Consider the following 21,343-nt stretch of genomic DNA (forward strand, 5'->3'; position numbering starts at 1 on the left):
ACAAGGCCATCCAAGCTGATGATCTCCCCCATGAGCATCATCATGCTGCTGAAGTCTGTCCAAGACAAGAACAACTCTCAAAACAATGTAGGAATCTGCCGAGACATGACAGTGGCATCCAAGACACACATACTGAGCCGAGAAGACCCCCAAACCCTCGGCACTTCTGCATCTGGATGTGTACCACGGCATGTGCATCTGCCAAATCGAGCGGGTATCTGCATCGTGTCAAAGAACACCTAATTTCGCGAGTCTAGTCGAAGGTGAGTGGCTTAGAAGATCCTTGATGTCCCAAATCCTGGCCTAGAACGCACTCGGTGAGGTAGCACGGGAGGAAGTCGGGTTCCTGGATCGTGGGACGCGAGTGTGATACGAGTGGCGGCCCTGGGAGGACAACTTCAGGTTTAGTCGTGATGAGCTGTCATAATGGCTTGTTGGATAGATGTGGCATAGTTGAGTCGGTAAACCTTTTGACATCAACGTCTTGACAAGGCTTATGTAGTTCTGGTATAGTGAGTCCAGTCTTCGAAGTAATGCTGTAAGTGGGAATATATGCAAGAAACATCAAACATTTGGATATAATCATAAATCTAGTCTCCATCCATATCATTAAGGTATCTCCGACCGTGCCCAAACCCATATTCATCATCATCGTCATATACAAGACCCAAGTACCTTTTATCTACCTTTCCTCCCTTTTACCGAAAGGGCAATATCGTGGCGGTATTCCCTCCTTGGCTTCGTTGAGATGATTGTTGCTGCACTTGCGGTCTCACGATAAAGTCCTTGTTCTCGATCGTGACACTCTTGGTCATATGATTGACCTTGTACACTCCCACCAGCCGCGCCGCGAGTTCAAACATGTTGTTGCGCAGCGAGATGACGATGAACTGAGCGTTCTTGGTACGCTCCTTGATGTAGTTTGCAACGATCGAGACCTGGGTGGCGTGTTAGCAAAAGCCATAGTACGAAGGATGAGAGCTCCGATGCGGAATGCCCACGCGAGTGTGAACACCGGTGGTCGACTCGCAACCGAGTGTCTCAGGGACAGGGTGGTACTTACGTTTCTGAAATCCAACGCGGCATCGATCTCGTCCATGACATACAGGGGAGTTGGCTTGTAGTGGTGCAGAGCGAAAACAAGAGCCAGACTGCTGAGTGTCTTTTCACCACCCGAAAGGTTGCTGATGTTCTTCCAACTCTTCTTGGGAGGCATGACACTGAACAGAATACCTTCGCTGAAGGGGTCCAGACTGTCGACAAGTTCCAGCTCTGCGTTTCCTCCCATAGTGATCATCTGGTACATCTCCTTGAGTCGGAGAGAGATAGCACTGAAACCTTCCATAAAACCTTCCAAGCGCAGGCGGCGCAAGTCGTCACATCGCTTCTTGGCAGAATCTCGCTGTTCAATAGCAGTCTGAAGATCGGAGGCTCGAGCGGCGTGCTCTTCCACTCGTCTTCGGTACTCAGCAAGGACGCCAAGATCAACGTTGACGTTCTGGGTCTTTTCTTCCAAGGCCGCGATCTCGCCCTTGAGTGTTCTCTCATTCATATCAGCAAGCTCATCGGGCGTGTATTTCGGAAGCTCGTTAGGTTGCCCATTGACTTGCTCGTCTTCCTCATCTTCATCTCCTTCTCCCTCTTCCTCTTCGTCAGCATCTTCCTGCTCCTCCTCTTCAGGGGCGTCTGTCATGTCCACATCATCTTGGGGAGCATCATCCATGTCGATGTCTCCATCGTCATCATCAGTCTGTTTAGGCTTGGGCTTCGATCGAGGTTTGGGCTGGCTGTTGGCAGACCCACCAGCAAGGTCGTCAATGTTCTGCAGAACAAGCTTTGACAGCTTGTCGTTCCAGTGACGGAATCGTTGTTGGTTTTCAGCGAGAGCCTTCTGGTTCTCCTCAAGCTTGTTGCGCATCTCGATCTCCATTGCTTTTGTCTCGTTTAGTTCGTCTGTCTTCTCGTCGAGTTCGGCCTTGAGTGCCTTGAGCTCCTGCTTCTTAGCGGCCAATCCTTCTTCAGCCACTGCAACTTGCTCTTGAAGCTCTTCGGCCCTCTCGCCTTGGTTGCTGATGTCGTCTTCCAGCTTCTCAAGGTCAAGAGTAGCGGCCGCAAGTTCCTTGGAGGACTTGGCATGGTCCTTTTCGAGCTTGACTTTCTGCTTCTCCGCCTTGACCTTGCGGACCTCCGCGTTGGAGATTTCCTCATTGTTGGAGGAAATCTCTTCCTTGATGGCATCGACCTTGGTCCTCTGCGCACGAAGTTTCTCACCACCAATTTCCATGATTTTGTCTTGCAGAGCCTTGATCTCTTCCTCAACACTGGATGTCTCTCCATGGAGCTTTTCGATGTCTCTGTTGAGCTTCGCGATCTCCTTCTGCAGAGCAGCAATGCGACTGTTGTCTGTCGCAGAGGGCTGGTGCTCCTTGCTGACCTCCTTGATGCGTCGCTGCATATCGGTGATGTTCCTCTCAGCGCTCTCAATTTCGAGGCCGATCTTCTGCATCTTGGTTTCGAGCTGGGGAATTTTCTCGTCCAGCTCCTTGAGGCGAGTTTCACACTCTCGCTGGTATTCCTGGAATTCTTGGAACTTTGCCTCCCAGCCATCTCGGTCATCCTCGTACTTAGCAACCTGCTCCTTAGTGACATCTGAAACGAGCTTGGAAGACATGAGACCTCGCTTGACAGTCGTACCACCACCGGACATGGTACCGGACTTGTCAATCAGCTCACCAGCGAGAGTGACAACTCGCCATCGCTTGGCACCATACGCAATCCTGTTCGCCTGAGCAAGGTCCGCAGCGACAAGGGTATCCTGCATGGCGTGGTAAAAGGCAGGTCGAAACTTGTCCTCCTTGGAAGTGACAAGATCGAACAGTCGAGGGGCGTCCTCAGGAGTCTGGATTGGCGAGAGATCCCGTCTTCTCAGTTTGTCCAAGCAGATAAAGTTACCTCGTCCAACATTGTTCTGTCGTAGATACTCGATACACTGCTGACCAGCCTCGACAGTCTCAGTGACAAAGTTGTCAAGAGAACCACAGGCTGTCGAAATGGCGACGTCGTACTTGGGATCAATTGTACCAAGGTTGCCCAGTCGGCCATGGAAACCATCGATTCGACCCGACTCCTTCATGCGCATCAAAGCAGAAAGCACGTTACCTCTGACTTGTGTATTAGACAAGTTTGAGCGCGCTTCATCAGCCTTCTGACGCGCGTTTGAGATCTTGGAGCGAATCTTGGGCTCTTGCCCAGCAAGAACCGACAGCTCAGATTTCATGTTATCCGCCTCCTTGAGAAGCTCTGCCTTCTCAGCATGGCAAGCCTTGAGCTCGGCTCGTTTGGCAGACTTGTTTTCCTCGTTGGAGGCGATCTTCGACTGGAGCTCCTCAAGGGCGACAGCACCAGCATTGGCCTTTTCCTGGAGAATGTTGAGTTCACTCTCAGCGACTGCCACAGCCGATTGCTTCTGGTTGATCTTCTCGTTCCAGGGCTCAAGAGACTTTTGCAGCGCGGCGATCTGATCCGAAAACTCTTGCGTCTTGCCCTTAAGGCTTTCTCTGATCTGGGTAAGCTCAGCTTCAGCAGCCTGAACCTGTCCCTCGAGCTCGGCGATTTCTTGAGTTCGCGTCTCAATCTCCTCTCCACACTGCTCGATTGTTTCGTCTGCTTCGACTGATGTTTTTTCGGCGTTGGCGATTGACTTCTCAAGCTTCTTGCGCTTGTCGTCGAGAAACTTTCGCTTCTCGTCAAACTTGACACGCTCCTGCTCGAACTTTTGCATCTCCTTGACTAAAGCCTGTGCCGACTTTGACTTGATCTCAACTTCCTTCGAACCCACATCGTACTCCTGTTTGAGGGTCTTGATGATTTGCTCGCTGCCCTGGTGTTTTTCAAGCTCATCATCCAGCTGTGCTTGCATCTGTGTAATCGCTTCTCCCGTGACAGTAAGGTTCTCGTTGCACTTGTGGATAAAAAGTTGGTAGAGAGCGGACTGCTTCATCGCCAACTCATTTTCGTCCCGGATGAAAGCGATAGCCTTATCCTTCTTATCTTCGAGGCTGTTCTTCTCCTTTTCAACGTGTTGGACACGGCCACTCTTTTCCATGCACACATCGTTAAGAGTTTCGACCTCGGCGGCCGACTCTTCGATGGGAGTTTTGTACTTGGATGTTCCGATAATATCTTCAAGGTATTCAAGCAGCCCATCTTCGTGTTCGTTGCCGGCTTTGGCCTTCATTTGGGCAATGGACTCGACCTCACCCTGGAGAATTAGGAAACGCTTGTGGTCCAGATCGACACCCCGATCGCGGAGGAGGGTTGTGACCGTCGTGAAGTTGGATTCTTTTCCGTTGATGTAGTATTTGCTCGAGTTGTTCTTGAAAGCTCTTCGTGAAATGACGAGATCTGATTTGGGGATAACCTCGTGGCCACCGCCAGGCTAAGCAAGTTAGTTTGCGATTATGTCTAGAAATCATCGTTCTCACCTGGTCCATAACCTCCTGGAAGTAGACAGCGACCTCGCAGTGGTCCAAATTCGGGTGTTGAGCTGAGTTATGAATCAGAGCAGAAATCTTGCCCTGTCGCATTTTGCTGGCTCTGAAACCGAAGACAAAGAGTAGAGAGTCGATAACGTTTGACTTTCCTGAACCGTTGGGTCCCACCACGGAGGAAAACGAGGCATGGAAAGGACCGACTTCTTGTCGACCAGCGTAACTCTTGAAGTTGTTGAGGACAAGATGTGTCAGGACAATTCGTGACTTTGGTGTTGTGTCTTCAACAGCGGGGATGACCATTGTCCGTGACTTTAACACAATATCCATAGGCTTTTCCATAATGGTATCCATGGGTTTGATTGGTTTAATCATAGGCTGTGTATCGTCGGCGTTTGAGGTATTCATGCTGGCATCGGTAATGTCGGCCAAAGCTGCCAGTGGCTTCTGTGAAGACTCTGGAGTTTTCGGGGGTTTCGGTTGCGGTGTAGGAGGAATATCAGACGCAGATGCGATAGAGCTTCGAGCCACACTCTTGCGCTTCCTTGGTGGAGGCATGGCCGCCGGTGATGAAACCGGCTCGGGCTTAATTGTTGAATCGCCCTCGAAAACCTCGCTGGTATTTGTCGCAGGGCCGCCTGGGGTAGCGGCTGGTGTAGCTGTCTTTCTGGGACGACCTCGGGGTTTAGGGGTCGAAGCGACCGAGGGCGCTGGTGTTGTTGACTTGCGCACACTTCTAGTTGCTCTTCTGGCCGGTTGAGACTCTGGTTCAAAGTCCTCTTCCTCGTCTTGGACTCGAGAGCGGTTGGAAACATCGTCTTCATCATCAGAATCAACAATGGCGGTGCGCCTTGCGCGCCGGGGCCTAACAGGAGTGGACATTTTGAAAAATTGTTCTTGTCACAGACAAGACAAAACTGCGAAAAACTTTATAGAAAGAAATGTCAATATAAACAGTACAACCCTTTGACCGTTGCTCTTCGGGGTCGGCCTTTGTTGTGTGAAAGGAAGTTGTACAAATTCAACGGTTGCGCCCCGCGTTTGTTTAGAAATGTCCCAACCTGGAATCGGCCATGTAAACAACAAGTACGTACCGGCTGGCCGCCCCGCAGCCGAGCTTCACGTGATGTCGCGACGGAGCCTCACTTTTTGACTTGGCCGGTTTCGCGATAGCTTTTTGAAGCTCTTGAGCTATCAATCAAAACATTGCTTTACCGCCGCATTGATCTATTACTTGATCATAACAGAACCGCCCAAGATGTTCGACTACCTCAACCTTCACGATGTTTTCCCCGAAGGGATAGCGAACCCCTACGATCGCGATACTCAGCGAGAAACCGAGGCGTCTCGCAAGACTTTTGATGGCGCTTTATTTATTGATCGTGTTCTTAGAGCTGTCGGGATCACAAAAGGTGAGAAGCCTCGCCATGGGATACATGCGAAATAGGTTTTGCTAACTTTATGGTAACAGCAAAAATCTATCCTCCAAAGACCGACAATGCTCTAAAACAGCTTCACCACCAAGTCTGTGAAGCCAACATGTCCACACACCACCGATTCTCTATCTTTTACTACATTCTACTCGACTTTGACCAAACTTCAGGTCGCGAAAATGTTTCGGACGCTTTCGTGGACGCATCTGGCATGCCTAAGAAGTACCAGATCTTCATGAAGGGTCTGTGGTATCTCGACCACCGGGACTTTTCGGTAAGATTTGCGACTGCGTCAGCCATACCATTGCTAACAACATTCGTGAAGAGAGCGCTGGAGTATATCTCGCACCCCTCTCTTATCCCCGACTTTGCAGACGACATCATCACCGTTCTTGTTCGGTCCGCCGAGGACCACGACTACAGCATCGCGCTATCGTACTTTTACGCCGTGCAGCCTATACTTAAGACGTCGGCTTCTCTCGAGCTTCTCTTCAATGCGATGGCGCACACAAACATCTCGGAGGCATTATTCTACTCTCGAACCTATCCTCCTCATACCCGCGAGCTGCTTTTCCAGAATCTGATTGCTGCTGTCTTGGACGGTCGAACCGAGGACTTTTCGGACCGAGCTACTGAGCTCGCGTTCTTGCCCTTCGACAAGTCTGAGGAAGCGTGGTTTGAAGAATACCTGCTTCAGGGTAATGGAAAGAACCATAAGAAGGCTAAGGATACACTCGTGATTCGAAAGATTGCTTGCGATCAGTTTTCTGAGGTGTCAAAGATCCGACATGGCGGTCAATGGTCTGGAATTCTAGATGGAATCAAGGGCGGAATTAGTGGCCACGCGGAGTAGGATCCGTCGATTGGGGACCTGGAACCGCAGTAGTTGGTAGTTGTGCATAGCGTAGGCGTCTTAGGCTGGATGATAAAAGTTCGAGACTTTGGACTTGTTAATTAGTACTTGTTTTTTCTTGGGTCTATTCGAAACCCGCTTAGTTCAGTGCATACTTGCTTCTGGAACATAGAATATGCATCCACGTCGTTGAATAGTTATCCTGAGGCAATTTGTTCATTACTGAGATTACAATAATAACATTACCAATGTGCCTTGGTAAAGACGGCTGTTCTGAGTAAGACAGACTCTAAATTGACAAGTTCAGGAATAAACGTCGAGCCGAAACATCCAAGGAAGAATTGCCGGAGACTAAGCGGATTTGTCAGGGGGCCATGTATATCCAGTGAGAGGGATATGTAGATCCTCCACAAGTCCTCGATTGTGGAACTCGAGATAAGCTCAGTGGAACTCGCTGACATGGAGCTGTTCTCAGGAGAGAATTGTCCGAGATAAGACACATTTGATACGGGCCCTGGGTTTTGGCAAGCCTTGATATTTACGACGTTGAGAACGGCGGAGATGTGACGCTATCGGTCCCGTGTCAGCCACGCTTTGTGTCCGTTCTCCCGGACGATTATCTAAGACACTTGTATTAAAGTTCAGCGGCTCGTAACCCTTCCTCTACTTGGTAGTGGCCTTGGGTTTGTGAAAATCTTTCTCTTCATCGGGTGACTAACCTCGGTGCCGTCGGGATTTGCACTCGCAACATTGATAACACCCCCAGTTAAGCGCATGTCGTGGCCCTGGATCCATAATATTTAAAGGTCCGAATAGCTCTCCTTGGCTTTTGTTCCTGCACGTCGGTAATTTGAGATAAACAATAAGCTGCAACAAGGACCAGGACCCTTAATATTCTCAAGGCGAGCATCCCCTGACAAAGAGGAATGATGCTCCAAATGAATGACAAATTGATGCTAGAGACCATCATTTTAGAACGCAGTCTGGCTGTTTAGCTCACACCATCTTCTGCTCCTTGCGGTTCAGCAATTCATTGGGTTGATTAGAGCAGGATACTGGCTACGCCTAAATAGGTAGGTTGTTTGATGCTTCTTAGAAGCCCCTGGAAGTCGCAGCTGAAAACAAGGCGCACGTTGATCAATGCGTGACATAGCAGGTGCAGTATCACCTAGAATTGGCAGTTAAATGTCAGACGAGACGTTGTTGACAAGGGCATTCAGCAGAGCAACAATTGCCGCAAACTCACGGACGACGAAAGTGAAGCAGAAAAGAGCTTTGCCACAGTGATCACCATTTAATCCTCCCAAACAAGAATGTCGAGGATGATCGACTTATTCAGCGCATGACCTGGGTCAAATCAAGAGCCTGACATTCGGTATCAGTGGGGTCTTGAGGGGACCTGGTCAGCTACCGCATCATCACAAAACCTTGAGGCGTCGTTTATCCCCATGGGGGCCTAGAGGCGCCAGGGGAGTTGGTAGTGCCACCAACCATTTCCAAGCCTGGCCGTTGGCTCTAGTTTCGACGATGGCCCGTTTTTCTACGAGTTCCCGGGTCTGGGGAAGAGGGAAAAAATGGTTCAATGGCCTGTCTTGATGGGTCCCCCCAGATAAAGTCGAGTCATTACTCCTCCAGTTTCGCCCCATTCTCTTTAATACTTCTCCAATTCTCTCTTCTGTTTTTGGATCTTTGCTTCGCTTGTGTACCTGAACCATTGCTCTGGTTTCTGCATGTCATCGATCGTGGGGACACAGAGAAACTCCATGTCCAGCAACAACCCTGATGATGCATCATGAGGAATGATACCCCCAATATCATTGCTTCGGCCGCCATAACTCTCCCTCTTGCGACCTTGGCTCTTATTGCTCGACTTGTTGCGCGGCGGATCACAAAGGCTGGATATGGCATCGACGATGCCTTTTCCGTTGTTGGCTGGGTATGTCTTATACCCGAACGTGAATGACAAACTCTAACGTTGCTTCAAGCTGGGTTCACTGGCTTTGTTGACGAATGGTATGATATGGATTAAGGATGGACTGGGAAAGCCGATGGAGGTTAGACTTACAGACGACTTTACCTTTTACGACAAGAACCGACTGGCATGGATCCATATGTGGACGACGAGTTTTACCTACACCTTCGCCATCGCCTTCTCGAAATTCGCTATCCTCGCTTTTTACTGGCGTCTCTTCCAATTCTCCGATATTCGAATACCCATTCAAGTACTCTCGTGCATCACCGTTGCATGGTTCCTATTACGACTCTTGATGGTTTGTCTGCAATGCTTGCCTCTAACAGCATTGTGGGATGGAACCCAAGAGGAAAGGGCAGCGAAATGCCACATCAAAGAATCGACCTTTTTCTTCTCAACAGTACTGACGCATGTCTTGATCGACTGCGCTATCCTTATCCTCCCCGCCATCGAGGTTGGAAAACTTCACCTGCCAAAAGGACAGAAAGTTGCTGTCATCGCGCTGTTTGCGTTTGGTGCTATGACATGTCTTGCTTCCATTTTCGTTCTTATCGAATCGTTCAAATTTGAGTCGGATTCTAAAGAGATGACGCTCCAAATGGGACTCCATTACGCTTGGTCTATTGCCGAGTGTAATTTCGCCGTAATTGCTGGTATGTCCTAGTTGCAGTTGTTGATGTCGACCACGTACTGATTGATACACAGCTTGTCTTCCAATGCTTCGACCAGTGGCCCGCAGAGTCCTACCAGGATCCTTCCTCACCTCCAACAGCGGTGGCCAATCGACTCAGTTCAGCGCTCCTTTCAGTGCACCCTTTAGCAACGGCATACGACTCACAGGCGTATCCAAGACGAAATCTCGTGAAAACGACGGAGCCAGCTCAACGCGCGAATTGGCGTCAAGCAGTGGTGGCCAACCAGATATATACGACATGGCGGAATGGCCACAAGGCACACAAACCACGATATCAAGCCCCTTCCGAAAATATGCGTCTGCAAAAGACTATGAAGGAAGTGAAACAGGAATCCGTGTCGACCAAGAGACAGATGTTTCTGTGCAACGTGGTGACGACAAGGTATAAAGAGGGCGGCGACCCCAGGCGTTTTTGGATACCATATCAGCAATGAAAGCTTAACCTTAGATACCACTGGATAATACCAAATCCATGATAATTCCGTTAAACCTGGCTATTAGTCGTGTTATGAGATGTACTTGAATAGCATGTTGTTGCATTTAACCCTTTGTATCGTGGCTGAATAGGGTTTTGTACCAGCACCACGGCATCGGCCCGCCAGCTTTAATACTGTTACATTCCAGCATGCATCAATAGTTCCACGGAGATATCCAGAGCCACTGATTTGGGAATGACATAGGTTTATATCAGGAATGTAATGAGCATGCCTGAGGCACGAACTGCAGGTGAAGTGTCATATTTCGCTATGCCGAACATTGCCGCGACTTGTTGCTCACCTCGACCAAGCTAATCTCACCTTGCTCCGCAAACTACGGAGCATCGAATCCCAAATGAGAAATTGTATGGATTGTGAGTTTGTTTTAGTCTTGGGTTGTCGATTTGCAATATTGTTAAGCCGATGATACGAATGTTGAAAGTGAGAATTGAAGCTGTATGGTTTGATTATGCTAGCCCAGCTCAGGATATACGTTCGTTGTAGCTGTTCCGCGAGAAGACTGTCATGGGTCACGAACTTCACTACGGCCTTCAATGTCCGGCGCAATAACTCGGGTCTTTCCGTTTGAGCCCCGGTAAGTTGCTGCCATGAAAACAACAGTCATTTACTCAGGCATATCATAAGTAGCATTTTACTGCATAATTCAAGGCGAGATTCACAAACGTATGGTGAAGTTGATATAGGAAGTGACGTATCTATCTTCAAATTGGGGGCTCTCCAAGGTAGCTTTAGACGCAACAGGCATTGCCATGTAATGAGGAGCTATCAATCTACATAGACAAATACTCTACAGCTGCGAAGCATCCTCAGCTTCAGTTGACCGCTCAAGTCTTAATTATTGTATCCTTGTAGATATTATCCTTCTCGTCTGCTTGTATCACACCTCTCAAGGTACTACAAGTCCGTGCGATACCCTCATAATCTCGGCCCGCTTAATTCAGAACTTGTTTTCGTTCCCCACGATCTTTCCCGTCTCCATCCTTTCCTCACTTCCAATCACCTTCCAGTCAATTCTCCCCTCGACAAACCCTCACAATGGCTTCATTACTGCGTATGAAGGCTGTCACAGGCCTCTCCGGCCTATCGCGAGTCGCCGTCTCTCGAGTCGCCCTCTCCCACAGCGCAACCCTCTGCCAACGCGGCGCCATCGACCCCAAACGTCGTCTGTTTAGCAACACTGGCTTCCTCAATGGCTCTTATATCGTCTCCGTACCTCCCATGGCCGAGTCCATCACCGAAGGAACACTGGCTAGCTTGGCTAAGAAGGTCGGCGAGGCTGTCGAGCAGGATGAGGAGATTGCTAGCATCGAGACTGACAAGATCGACGTTCTTGTCAATGCGAACGAGCCCGGTGCCATTGCCGAATATTTCGTTGAGGAGGGTGATACCGTTGTTGTCGGACAGGATCTTGCGCGTATCGTGACCGGCGAGGATGCTGGTTCCGCTAAGAAGAGCGACGGAGGAGAGCAAAAGCCAGCCAAGGAGGAGCCTAAGAAGGAAGAATCTAAACCTTCCGAGGAGCCCGCCAAGGCTGAGGAAAAGAAGTCTTCTCCCGCTCAAGAGGCTCCCAAGCCTTCAAAGCCTGCCGAGTCTAAGCCTGCGCCCAAGGAGTCCAAGCCCGCTGCTTCCGCCCAGAGCACAGGTGCCCCCAACCGAGGCGAGCGAGCTGTAAGTATTCATGGCAGGTGGTTGTAATGCATGACTGACCGAGTCCTGTAGGAGAAAATGTCCCGTATGCGACGAACCATTGCCGGCCGTCTCAAGCAATCCCAGAACACCTGTGCCTCCCTCACCACCATCCAAGAAGTCGACATGACCAACCTGATCGCCTGGAGAGCCAAGTACAAGGAGGAAGTCGCTGAGGAGCACGGTGTGCGTCTGGGATACATGGGTGCTTTCACCAAGGCCACCACCATGGCTGCTCAGAAGGTCCCCCAGATCAACGCTCAGATCGATACTGAGAAGGAGATCATCACATACCACGATTACGTCGATGTCAGCATTGCCGTTTCAGCGCCCAAGGGTCTTGTTACCCCTGTGTTGAGAAACACTGAGTCTCTCAGCATTGTTGAGCTCGAGCGCGCTGTTGCTGCTGCTGCCAAGAAGGTGAGTTCTCCTGTGATTTAATGAATGGTCCAAGTGCTAATCAGTGTAGGCTCGTGATGGTAAGCTTACCATGGAGGATATGGAGGGCGGAAGCTTCTCCATCAGCAACCCCGGTATCTTCGGTTCTATGTTCGGAACTCCCGTCATCAACTACCCCCAGGCTGCTGTCTTCAACATGAACGGTATCCGACAGGAAGTCGTTGCCATCAACGGCGAAGCTGTCATCCGACCTGTAAGTTCCTTTCTCCACCATTTACCTTGCCATCATTGACTAATATTTGTAAAGATGATGTACATCAGCTTGACCTACGACCACCGTCTCATTGACGGCAGAGAGGCTTCTGCTTTCTTGAACACTGTCAAGAAGTACATTGAGGATCCCTCTCGCATGCTCCTTGCTTAAAAAGTTGTGGATTCATTTGTATTCTAGCGTGAATGGGGTATGTTGATTGGGTTAGATGGGAGGAAATGTACATTGTTTGTCATTATAGGCTACATCCATTGGCGCTTGTGTAGAGCTGGACTGTTACGGGCGTTTCATTATCCTACCCGTTCAACCGTTATCCGTACAAAGCTTATCCAGTATTGCTCTGTGTCGAAGAACATCATAAGCGATGCGTATCTAAGCAGTGATCTCGCTCTTCATATAGGTTGTTCCGTCTCTTTCAACGAGAACATTCCACGCCTTGCCATCCTCTGTGTCCTGGATGGCCTCAGTTCGGATATTGTATGTCTGGCCAGCGTATAACGGCGACAAAGCTCTATATGAGATGCCTCGAGGGCCTTCACCATTGCCGTGGATGTCCCGCCAGTAGTCAAGCAAGTTGATCAGATTCAGAGGTCCATGGACGACTTCACCAGGGTGACCCTCTACATTCCGAGTCCAATCCTGGCTGTAGTGTATCATGTGTCCGTTGAATGTCAGGGCTGAGAATCTGAACAGGCCGACTGGTGACCAGCAAAGTTCTCTAATAGGATGGCCTAGGTCTGTTAGCTGAGTCTGCTCACCGTGTCAAAACTCTTACCCCCACTCCGAGCATCGATATCTCTGATAGTAGATGGGCCCCGGATAATGTTCCCAAGAGGTTTTGGCGCCTCTTGCACAGCATCGAGGTCGATCTGAGGCCTAAACACCCATGATCGACGATCCGTCAAAGCCAAACCTTTGGGACCCCAGAATTCCTTTTCAACTTCCACAAGGACTATCTCGCCAACTGATCGACTCTTCTTGGGAGTCGCGCTCAAAAGTTTCGTCCTCTCTTCAACTTGATCACCCACACGAAGCGACATATCGGTCGCCCAAGTCATTTTGCCACCAGCCCACATTCTCCTAGTAAAAGGCGCCGAAGCATTGAATGTCGTATCACTCCCATCGTTTCCCAGTTCTGCTTCCGTGCCATTCGGCGTGAAATACACGAGATGGTATCCAGGCGGCATAGGCGTTCCCTCGATGGGTGGCTGCTCAGAAACATCTTGACCGTTCAAGCTGGGCCGATTGAGGGTAAGGGCTAGTTTTTGTAGTTGGTTTGCATCGATGAGTTGACGACGAGTAATTGACTTATTGGAGAATGTTTCCAACAAGTGTGATGCTGCGTCTGAAGCAGTGGCTTTGAGATTGCGGAGTCGTGAGGACATTGTGAGATGTAAGTGATGCGGGGCTTATAAAAAAGTATGAGAGAGGGGAAGTTATGATATAGTTTTCGACAGGGTCAACTCATTGACTTGCTGATGATTTGTAAGGGTTCTTGAATGGCTCTCACGGTTTCGGTGAAAGGGTTGTTCAATTGCTACATAATATTGGATCTATAACATGCTGTCCGACTTGTATTATCCGTAGGTATTCAGCCCGGCCATGCGTCCGTCCAGAATGCTTTCCAGCTTCTGTCTACTACAGTTTCCAAGTTAACTCAATACAAAAAGTGTAATTTTCAATTTTCTATATGCTATATTTGCTAAGTCTATCTATTTTCTTTAACATCAGCAAACTTTAAGCTTTCTGTTATTTCCAAGTGTGCTCAGTGATGCTGTTTAAAGATTCGGAATACAGTTCAGTCAGTAACTCAAGAATATCAAATTAATAACCCCAAGATCGATATTAAGAGTCAAAAAACGATAATAAAGCTTTGTGATCCTTATAAATACATCTTGAGCCTCAAGAGCTTCTCTCCCTTACTTTTATTTACCTCGTTCCTATAGCAGTAATTGGTCTTCTCATAAACACTCATTTCTTCAACATCACCTACACTACATTCCACCATTTTATACGACTACCAATCGAGCTTCGGGTAATGATCTGGTACGAAGCATGCCTTGAGCCGAGCCGAGGACATCGCCAAGGCTATCGTGCGACTCACTATATGACAGTACACGAAGGCAGTGTTCATCCATTGAATCACGATAGCGATGATTCAAAGCTAAATGATAAGTCAGTTTACTCTTGGAACGCCGGTCTGTGGACGGCGTGTCGAGAATCACGACAAGTTGTCGCCAGACATGACATGGACCTTGAGCGGCCAGAGGAAGAAGACACAGCAGCCCTCATGTTATCTTCCAGACTTGGTGCTGAACAGTGGCGTCAAGTTGTTCCCTCCGAAGATTTATTTTGTATATCTGGAAGGAATGAAAAGCCACCAGATCTTGATTAGCCTTGTCTGGTTGATGAGTGTCTAGAAACCCAGCCTAAGAACCCTGGGCCGTTGTTGAGAGTAGACCTGGAGACCTTTTTATCTGGGACAACCCTCGCGCGTCCTTCGAACTGGCCCTTCTGTCAAAGCTAATTTTCGACTGGGTGTTGAAGGGAGGGTGATAAGTATACATCTAATCGACAGAGGTGCAAAATTGGCCTCAAGAAATCCTAGTCTCAAACCTGCAAGCTTCGATTTCGATGAACAGTTTATTAAGATTCCACTCAGCGATGTTGACGCATGTCTTGTCAAGGGAAGCGCTGTATTGAAGTTCCTAGTCCTTCTTGAGAAAGTACATTCCCGCTCAAGGCAACAATCACGCCAACCAACCAACTTCAATCTCGGAAATGTTCTATCCATTGTTGTTAGTTGAGATAATAGAGTCGGGTGTTGAGTAACTGCGACAATCTCCAAGAGTTAATGTACAAAGATAAACATCTGAGCAGACATGCCTATGCAATATAGAGTGACGAACCAGTTTCGTCTCTCAGCTTGTGTTATAGGTTAGTACCTTGAGGCCAGGCTGATACTTGGTATTCTCAAGGTTAAGAATATTACATATACAAGTCTCAAATATTTTATATGTCAGTGTCACCTTTTTGGCTTCTCTGGATATTAACTCTAAAGTTATTTGGTCTGGTTTTGCGAGTGGCATGGTGAAAGAGACGGTTAAGAGACACTCAATGGTTCTTAGTGCTCCACCTTCGGCAGGCGATCATGTTCCGGGAACAGAGGAATCAATTTCCGACCAATCACAAAATCGATATTAAAATTCCGTCTGTTTTCCCCAGAAAATTTTGTGACCCATCTCCGAGGCCGGCTTGAAGGAAAGAACATGAAGCTATCCCCAATCTAAAACTTAAACTCTCACTTTTTGTTATTACCACCCGACATTGTCGCATATCTTCCAGAATCCATTTTCTGGTATGATCCACTTCTCTTAGTTATACAGTTAATTGTCCATAATGGTTGCTCTTGTATGTATGGCCCATCTTCTTTTGCCTTTCCACAACGCCTAGTGGAATCGAGACTTGCCCCTCCAGCTCAAGACCCTTGACTGACATGTCTCTAGAGGAGAGCTGTCGCTCTCAATGCCGTCGCTATCGCGCGACTACAAACACGATCATTGACTGCCCGCACTCGATCTCTCGCCCTCGCCTCATCCCAGTACCGTACCTACAAGACGAGTCCTCGACAACATGCTTTCCACTCCCAGCTCGAGAACACCCCCACCCCTTCTGCTTTCCACTACCAGAAGCCTCCTACCGTCGAGAACCCCCAGACTTTGGTTGAGAAGATCGCCCAACAGTACGCCGTAGGACTTGGTCCCGGAAAGAAGATCAAGGCGGGAGACTATATCGCACTCGCTCCCCACCATTGTATGAGCCACGACAACACATGGCCTATCGCAAAGAAGTTCCTTGACATTGGCGCTTCCAAGATTCACAACAACCGTCAAGTGGGTGAGTAGACGTCTCGGGTCCGAGTCGGGTCGGCGTCAATGCTAACCCGCAAAAAGTATTCACCCTCGATCACGACGTCCAAAACAAGTCCGAAGCCAACCTCAAGAAATACTCTCTTATCCACGAATTCGCCGAGAAGCATGGAGTCACACACTATCCCGCCGGTCGGGGTATTGGTCACCAGATCATGGTTGAAGAGGGTAAATGCATCATAATTCGCAGTGGGCAAGCGGTATGCTAACTGCAACACAGGATACGCCTGGCCAGGAACCGTCTCTGTCGCAAGTGACAGCCACAGCAACATGTACGGTGGAATTGGATGTCTAGGAACTGCTGTCGTTCGAACAGACGCTGCTTCCATCTGGGCCACTGGTCAAACCTGGTGGCAAGTTCCTCCCGTCGCCAAGGTCACTTTCACTGGAATTCTTCCTCCTGGTGTTACTGGAAAAGATGTTATTATTGCTCTCTGCGGTCTCTTCCGAGACGACCAGGTTCTTAACCACGCCGTCGAGTTCGCTGGTGGTGAAAGCCTCCCTATCGATGACCGTCTGACTATCAGCAACATGACTACTGAATGGGGTGCTCTCGCTGGTGTCTTCCCTGTCGACGATATGCTCATCTCCTGGTACCGCGGCAAGGCCACCACCAACGCCATGTTCGGTGGCTCCTCCAAGGACCGCATCAACCATAAGCGCGTCGACGAGTTGGAGCAGAATAGACTAGAGGCCGATCCCAACGCCAAATACGCCAAGGAGCTCTACCTTAACCTCTCTACTCTCTCCCCTATCGTCGCTGGTCCCAACTCTGTCAAGATCGCCACGCCCTTGAAGAACCTCGAGGCTGAGGATATCCCTGTCAACAAGGCCTACCTCGTTTCTTGCACTAACTCTCGAGCTTCTGATATCGCTGCCGCTGCCCGTGTCTTCCGCGAGGCTGCCAAGGAGAACAAGGACGTCAAGATCGCTCCCGGTGTCAACTTTTACATTGCCGCGGCTTCGATTCCCGAACAGGAGATTGCTGAAGAGGCTGGTGATTGGCAAGTCCTGCAAAACGCTGGTGCGCAGGTTCTACCAGCAGGCTGCGGGCCTTGTATCGGCCTCGGCACAGGTCTTCTTGAGCCTGGTGAGGTTGGTATTAGTGCCAGTAACCGTAACTTCAAGGTATGCTGCTCCCACTTGAATGGGTGGACAAAGCTAACAAATAGTAGGGACGCATGGGTTCCACCTCTGCCAAGGCTTACCTTGCCAGTCCTGAGATCGTTGCTGCCAGTGCTCTCAAGGGTAAGATTGCTGGTCCTGGCTGGTACCAGAAGCCTGAGGGTGTTGAGAAGGTCATCATTGGCGAGGGCAGCGGCGACTTTGTCGCCGACAAGGCTCTGTCCATCGAGGATGCTTTGGACAAGCTCATCAACGAGGCCGATGCCTTGATTGCTGCTGCTGAGGCCTCAGAGGGTACCGCTGAGCAAGCCGCCACCCCCGCCGCTGCCGAGGGAGAAGAGTCTTTGACCGAGATCCTCCCCGGTTTCCCTGAAAAGGTTGAGGGCGAGATTGTCTTTTGTGACAGCGACAACATCAACACTGATGGAATCTACCCCGGTGGGTTAGCCTGATAATACTATTCTAGTGGCCGCACTAATAATCGCTTAGGCAAGTACACATACCAAGACAACGTCTCAGTAGAGAAGATGGCCGAAGTGTGCATGGAGAATTACGACACAGAGTTCGGCAAGGTCGCCAAGGCCGGCGACATTCTTGTCACGGGTTTCAACTTTGGCTGCGGTAGCTCTCGAGAGCAAGCCGCCACCGCCCTCCTGGCCAAGAAGATCCCCCTCGTTGTATCCGGCAGCTTCGGCAACATCTTCAGCCGCAACAGCATCAACAACGCCCTCATGGGTGTCGAAGTTCCCCGTCTCGTTGAGCGTCTCCGCGAGACATACAAGAACGATACCGAGAAGCCTTTGACCCGTCGTACTGGTTGGAAGCTTATCTGGGATGTTCGTCGCTCCAAGGTTGTTGTTACTGAGAAGGATGGCTCATCATGGGAGCAAAAGGTTGGCGAGTTGCCTGCCAACGTGCAGGAGATTATTGCTCGCGGTGGTCTCGAAAAATGGGTTAAGGCTAAGATTGATGCTTAAGGGTTGGTGTTTGTTGATTTTTGATGTAATATAGAGGGTACATAGAAGTTGGAAATAGTAAAAGTCTACATATCTTTCACATTGTCCCGCACACTAACCAATACTTGCCTTTCAAGTCAGATTCAAGTTCACGTTCAAAGACAATGGAGTTGGCCATGAGAATATAGATTGCACCGATGTCCAGCGGAGGAACAATAGAACAACCATCCATCCTTCGGGCAATAGAAATGCTAGTTACTGGAAGCATAGGAGACAAAATTAGTAGGCCATTTTATGTTACTTATTTGGTATCTCTATCAATGAGTTTGATGTTATCCGTAACCTCATTCCCTCTGTATACCCGATTGAAGATGAATAGACGAAGAAGGCGTGATCCGATCCGACAGGTATGGGAGAGTCGTCTCGATAGGTTTCAATATTGAAATAGGTGCCTACCTACCTCCAGCAGTAGTTGTCGGGATATCGGCAGTGGTAACATCCTCCGAGACAGTGAACCATTCAGCACTGGTGTCAGACTGGCTGATAATAAGGGTGGTATCTTTAATTGAATTGTCACTTGACCAAAGCGATACGATAATCTATAATAATAATAACCTTGATTCTATATCTCTTGAGACTAGGTACTTATTTTTATGCACTTAGGCTTGGGAAATCAACTTTTCCGCTGCCCACCATCGCACTACAGTCAGACCGGAGGCCGCAAAACCACAATTGAACTTCAGCTTCGCATCAAAGGTGACGGCAGTTTACTCGATGAGGCCCAAAGGAAGGCTAGGGCAATCCGAGAGATGCCCCTATTATGTAGCGGGTATTGGGCTCTACTTACCCAACTCTTCTCAGTCATCTCCAAGGTACTTGCCTTTATTGCCTACTACCGTGTGGCCTGGATAAGGGGGCTACCCACCTGCACCTTCTCCCTCAACGTCAATGGAGACTTCCTCAAGTTTACTATCAGAAGAAATCGTACCTGCCGAATGTACCTGTACCCATGACATATTTACTTGAGAGTCAGAAGACGTAAACATGGACAGAACACAAACAAAACATCAAGATTCAGTTTATCGAGAATTCAATAAACCGCAACCACAACTTACAAACAAAACGATATCAAAATACTACGATACACTGAATTACACTCCAGATCCCATTCATACAATGTCTGCACACGGCCAACAAAAGCGAAAGCGAGCCGTGGACGACGAGACTCTGGAAGAGCTCGACCGGTATTCTTCAAGCGGGTCACTCTCCCCGATATCCGAGAGTGTTTATCCAACACTTGTTGAATTGGCCCACCGGTCCAGCGATGATGGTCACGACGAGACTCTGCAGGCCTTTGCAAAGTACTTCATTGCAAAACAGGAGCAGGTCGTCGAGACCAAGGCCACCCTCCAGGAGCTCACTGACAAGGTGGCCGAGCTTGAATCTCATCGCAAAGAGATGAAGGCTAACTTCGATTCCACCCTCAAGTCCCAGGATGCGAAGTTAAAGGCCGCCGAGACAGAGCTAGAGAAGGCGAACCTCGAGAGCTTCGAAGAGGAATTCCTGTTTCAGTACGGAGACTGGCTCAAAGAAGTCATTGCCCACATCAAAAGCAGTGAAGCTCCCAACAGGAGTAAACAATCCCAAGCCCTTCGCAATGCTGCCGTCAAAAAGGTTATAGCTGAGCTCGACCCCATCAAAGCTGGGGGTGGTATTCCAACCCCTGAGGAGTTGAAGGCCAACCACAAGAAGGCAGAAGCAGCTGGCGAGATTGCATCGAAGAGCAATAAATGGTCATGCCTCAAGCCAACATGTACAGACGCACTTGTTTTGATCAAAGAGGAAATCGATGCAGTTAAAAAGTGGCGTCAGGACGGCGAGAACGAAGCATCAGCCCCCGGTACGCCATTTCTGGACCGCCTTGATCACGCCAGTAAGCACGCCGGTACCACTCGGGCAATGTGTTTACTTTGGGCCAGTAAATACAGTGAACGGAACGAAGCCGCTCACAATCCTCCACCACGTGTTGGCGATTTCTGGAAACAGGCCATACTGAATGGAGAGCTGGTCGACGTTCCAAAGCCAAAGACAAAAGATCTCTATTACACCTGTATCGACTGGATGAAAATGAAAAATGCCATTGAGCTTCACAAGAGCAAAATCAATTTTTATTTCGCCAAACAAAAGATCAGTCAAGATACTCGAGACTGCTTTGTTGCTTTAGCCGACCAGTACTGGAAACATTTTTGCAGTGGCAAAGACACAGACGGCAATCTCATTCCTACAAAAGCAGCCAAGGACGCCGCAGCGCAGCACAAAGCCGTGCCCAAAATCTCCAATCCAGAGAAAGACTTCTTCAAGGAATACAAGAAGGGCAAGTGGGATGACATCCAGTGAGGGGGATGTTCTTATATAGAATCGGTCTCAGGGGAGTTCCTTCGGGATCCACTGCTTCTGATGTCTTACTTATAGAATCGGTCTCAGGGGAGTTCCTTCGGGATCCACTGCTTCTGATGTCTTACTTATAGAATCTGTCTCAGGACGTTCCTTTGGGATCGACTGTTTCTGATGTCTTTTCCCTGGGTCCAGTTTCTGTTGAGCTTCGTGCTAGCGTTACTGCGATCGAAAGGGTTCCTCAGAAATGGGGAAGGGTGACGAAGTCGGACTCCTGCAACCTCCACGTGGTGTCACCCGGGGACCTGGTCTGATCTCAGGCTTCAGGCAATGCAGGAGACGCACCCAAGGTAAGTCATCCCATCTTTTCTGTCTTGCTAATTTTATTATAGTTATTTGAACCTGGACAAAATGATACATCGGGTTTGCCTCACCATCGTGATCTCTGGCAACACATCATTGCTTATCGTGGGCATTGCTGAGACAGTGACTGCAGAACAAAACAAGCCGCACACCCCACTCTCCGCATCTTGTCATCCATTGTCCGTCATCCAACTACAAAATTCCACCACTTTTAGACCCAACACAACAAGCCATTGCCGAGTCATTTTATCGATTGTCAGCCCTGGCGACACGGTAGAAAT

General features: G+C 49.1%; 7 protein-coding genes across 7 annotated transcripts; 5 read left to right on the forward strand and 2 right to left on the reverse strand.

Moving 5' to 3' along the window:
* Positions 1-698: 698 nt before the first annotated feature.
* Positions 699-5,372, reverse strand: FSST1_012336 (condensin subunit SMC4; the record flags this gene model as incomplete). Its single annotated transcript, XM_083235551.1, has 3 exons — positions 699-938; positions 1,064-4,438; positions 4,485-5,372. 3 exons carry the CDS (start codon positions 5,370-5,372, stop codon positions 699-701), a joined length of 4,503 nt encoding a protein of 1,500 aa, XP_083082032.1.
* A 376-nt stretch (positions 5,373-5,748) lies between these two features.
* Positions 5,749-6,776, forward strand: FSST1_012337 (nuclear pore complex assembly-domain-containing protein; the record flags this gene model as incomplete). Its single annotated transcript, XM_083235552.1, has 3 exons — positions 5,749-5,902; positions 5,962-6,197; positions 6,249-6,776. The coding sequence occupies 3 exons, from the start codon at positions 5,749-5,751 to the stop codon at positions 6,774-6,776; spliced, it is 918 nt and encodes a 305-aa protein (XP_083082033.1).
* A 1,792-nt stretch (positions 6,777-8,568) lies between these two features.
* On the forward strand, positions 8,569-9,830 carry FSST1_012338 (uncharacterized protein; the record flags this gene model as incomplete). The annotated part of the gene is made up of 3 exons (XM_083235554.1): positions 8,569-8,712; positions 8,762-9,401; positions 9,454-9,830. The coding sequence occupies 3 exons, from the start codon at positions 8,569-8,571 to the stop codon at positions 9,828-9,830; spliced, it is 1,161 nt and encodes a 386-aa protein (XP_083082034.1).
* A 1,144-nt stretch (positions 9,831-10,974) lies between these two features.
* On the forward strand, positions 10,975-12,448 carry FSST1_012339 (uncharacterized protein; the record flags this gene model as incomplete). Its single annotated transcript, XM_083235555.1, has 4 exons — positions 10,975-11,607; positions 11,659-12,045; positions 12,095-12,277; positions 12,332-12,448. The coding sequence occupies 4 exons, from the start codon at positions 10,975-10,977 to the stop codon at positions 12,446-12,448; spliced, it is 1,320 nt and encodes a 439-aa protein (XP_083082035.1).
* Positions 12,449-12,667: 219 nt separating this feature from the next.
* On the reverse strand, positions 12,668-13,680 carry FSST1_012340 (uncharacterized protein; the record flags this gene model as incomplete). The annotated part of the gene is made up of 2 exons (XM_083235556.1): positions 12,668-13,026; positions 13,071-13,680. The coding sequence occupies 2 exons, from the start codon at positions 13,678-13,680 to the stop codon at positions 12,668-12,670; spliced, it is 969 nt and encodes a 322-aa protein (XP_083082036.1).
* Positions 13,681-15,694: 2,014 nt separating this feature from the next.
* Positions 15,695-18,326, forward strand: FSST1_012341 (homoaconitate hydratase LYS4; the record flags this gene model as incomplete). Its single annotated transcript, XM_083235557.1, has 6 exons — positions 15,695-15,706; positions 15,802-16,192; positions 16,249-16,392; positions 16,445-17,352; positions 17,400-17,787; positions 17,839-18,326. 6 exons carry the CDS (start codon positions 15,695-15,697, stop codon positions 18,324-18,326), a joined length of 2,331 nt encoding a protein of 776 aa, XP_083082037.1.
* A 1,155-nt stretch (positions 18,327-19,481) lies between these two features.
* Positions 19,482-20,702, forward strand: FSST1_012342 (uncharacterized protein; the record flags this gene model as incomplete). Its single annotated transcript, XM_083235558.1, has 1 exon — positions 19,482-20,702. The coding sequence occupies one exon, from the start codon at positions 19,482-19,484 to the stop codon at positions 20,700-20,702; it is 1,221 nt and encodes a 406-aa protein (XP_083082038.1).
* Positions 20,703-21,343: the final 641 nt, after the last annotated feature.

Source organism: Fusarium sambucinum, chromosome III, assembly GCF_050947815.1.
Source record: "Fusarium sambucinum isolate potato_lamoka chromosome III, whole genome shotgun sequence".
In the NCBI taxonomy this organism is placed as follows: Eukaryota; Fungi; Ascomycota; class Sordariomycetes; order Hypocreales; family Nectriaceae; genus Fusarium; species Fusarium sambucinum.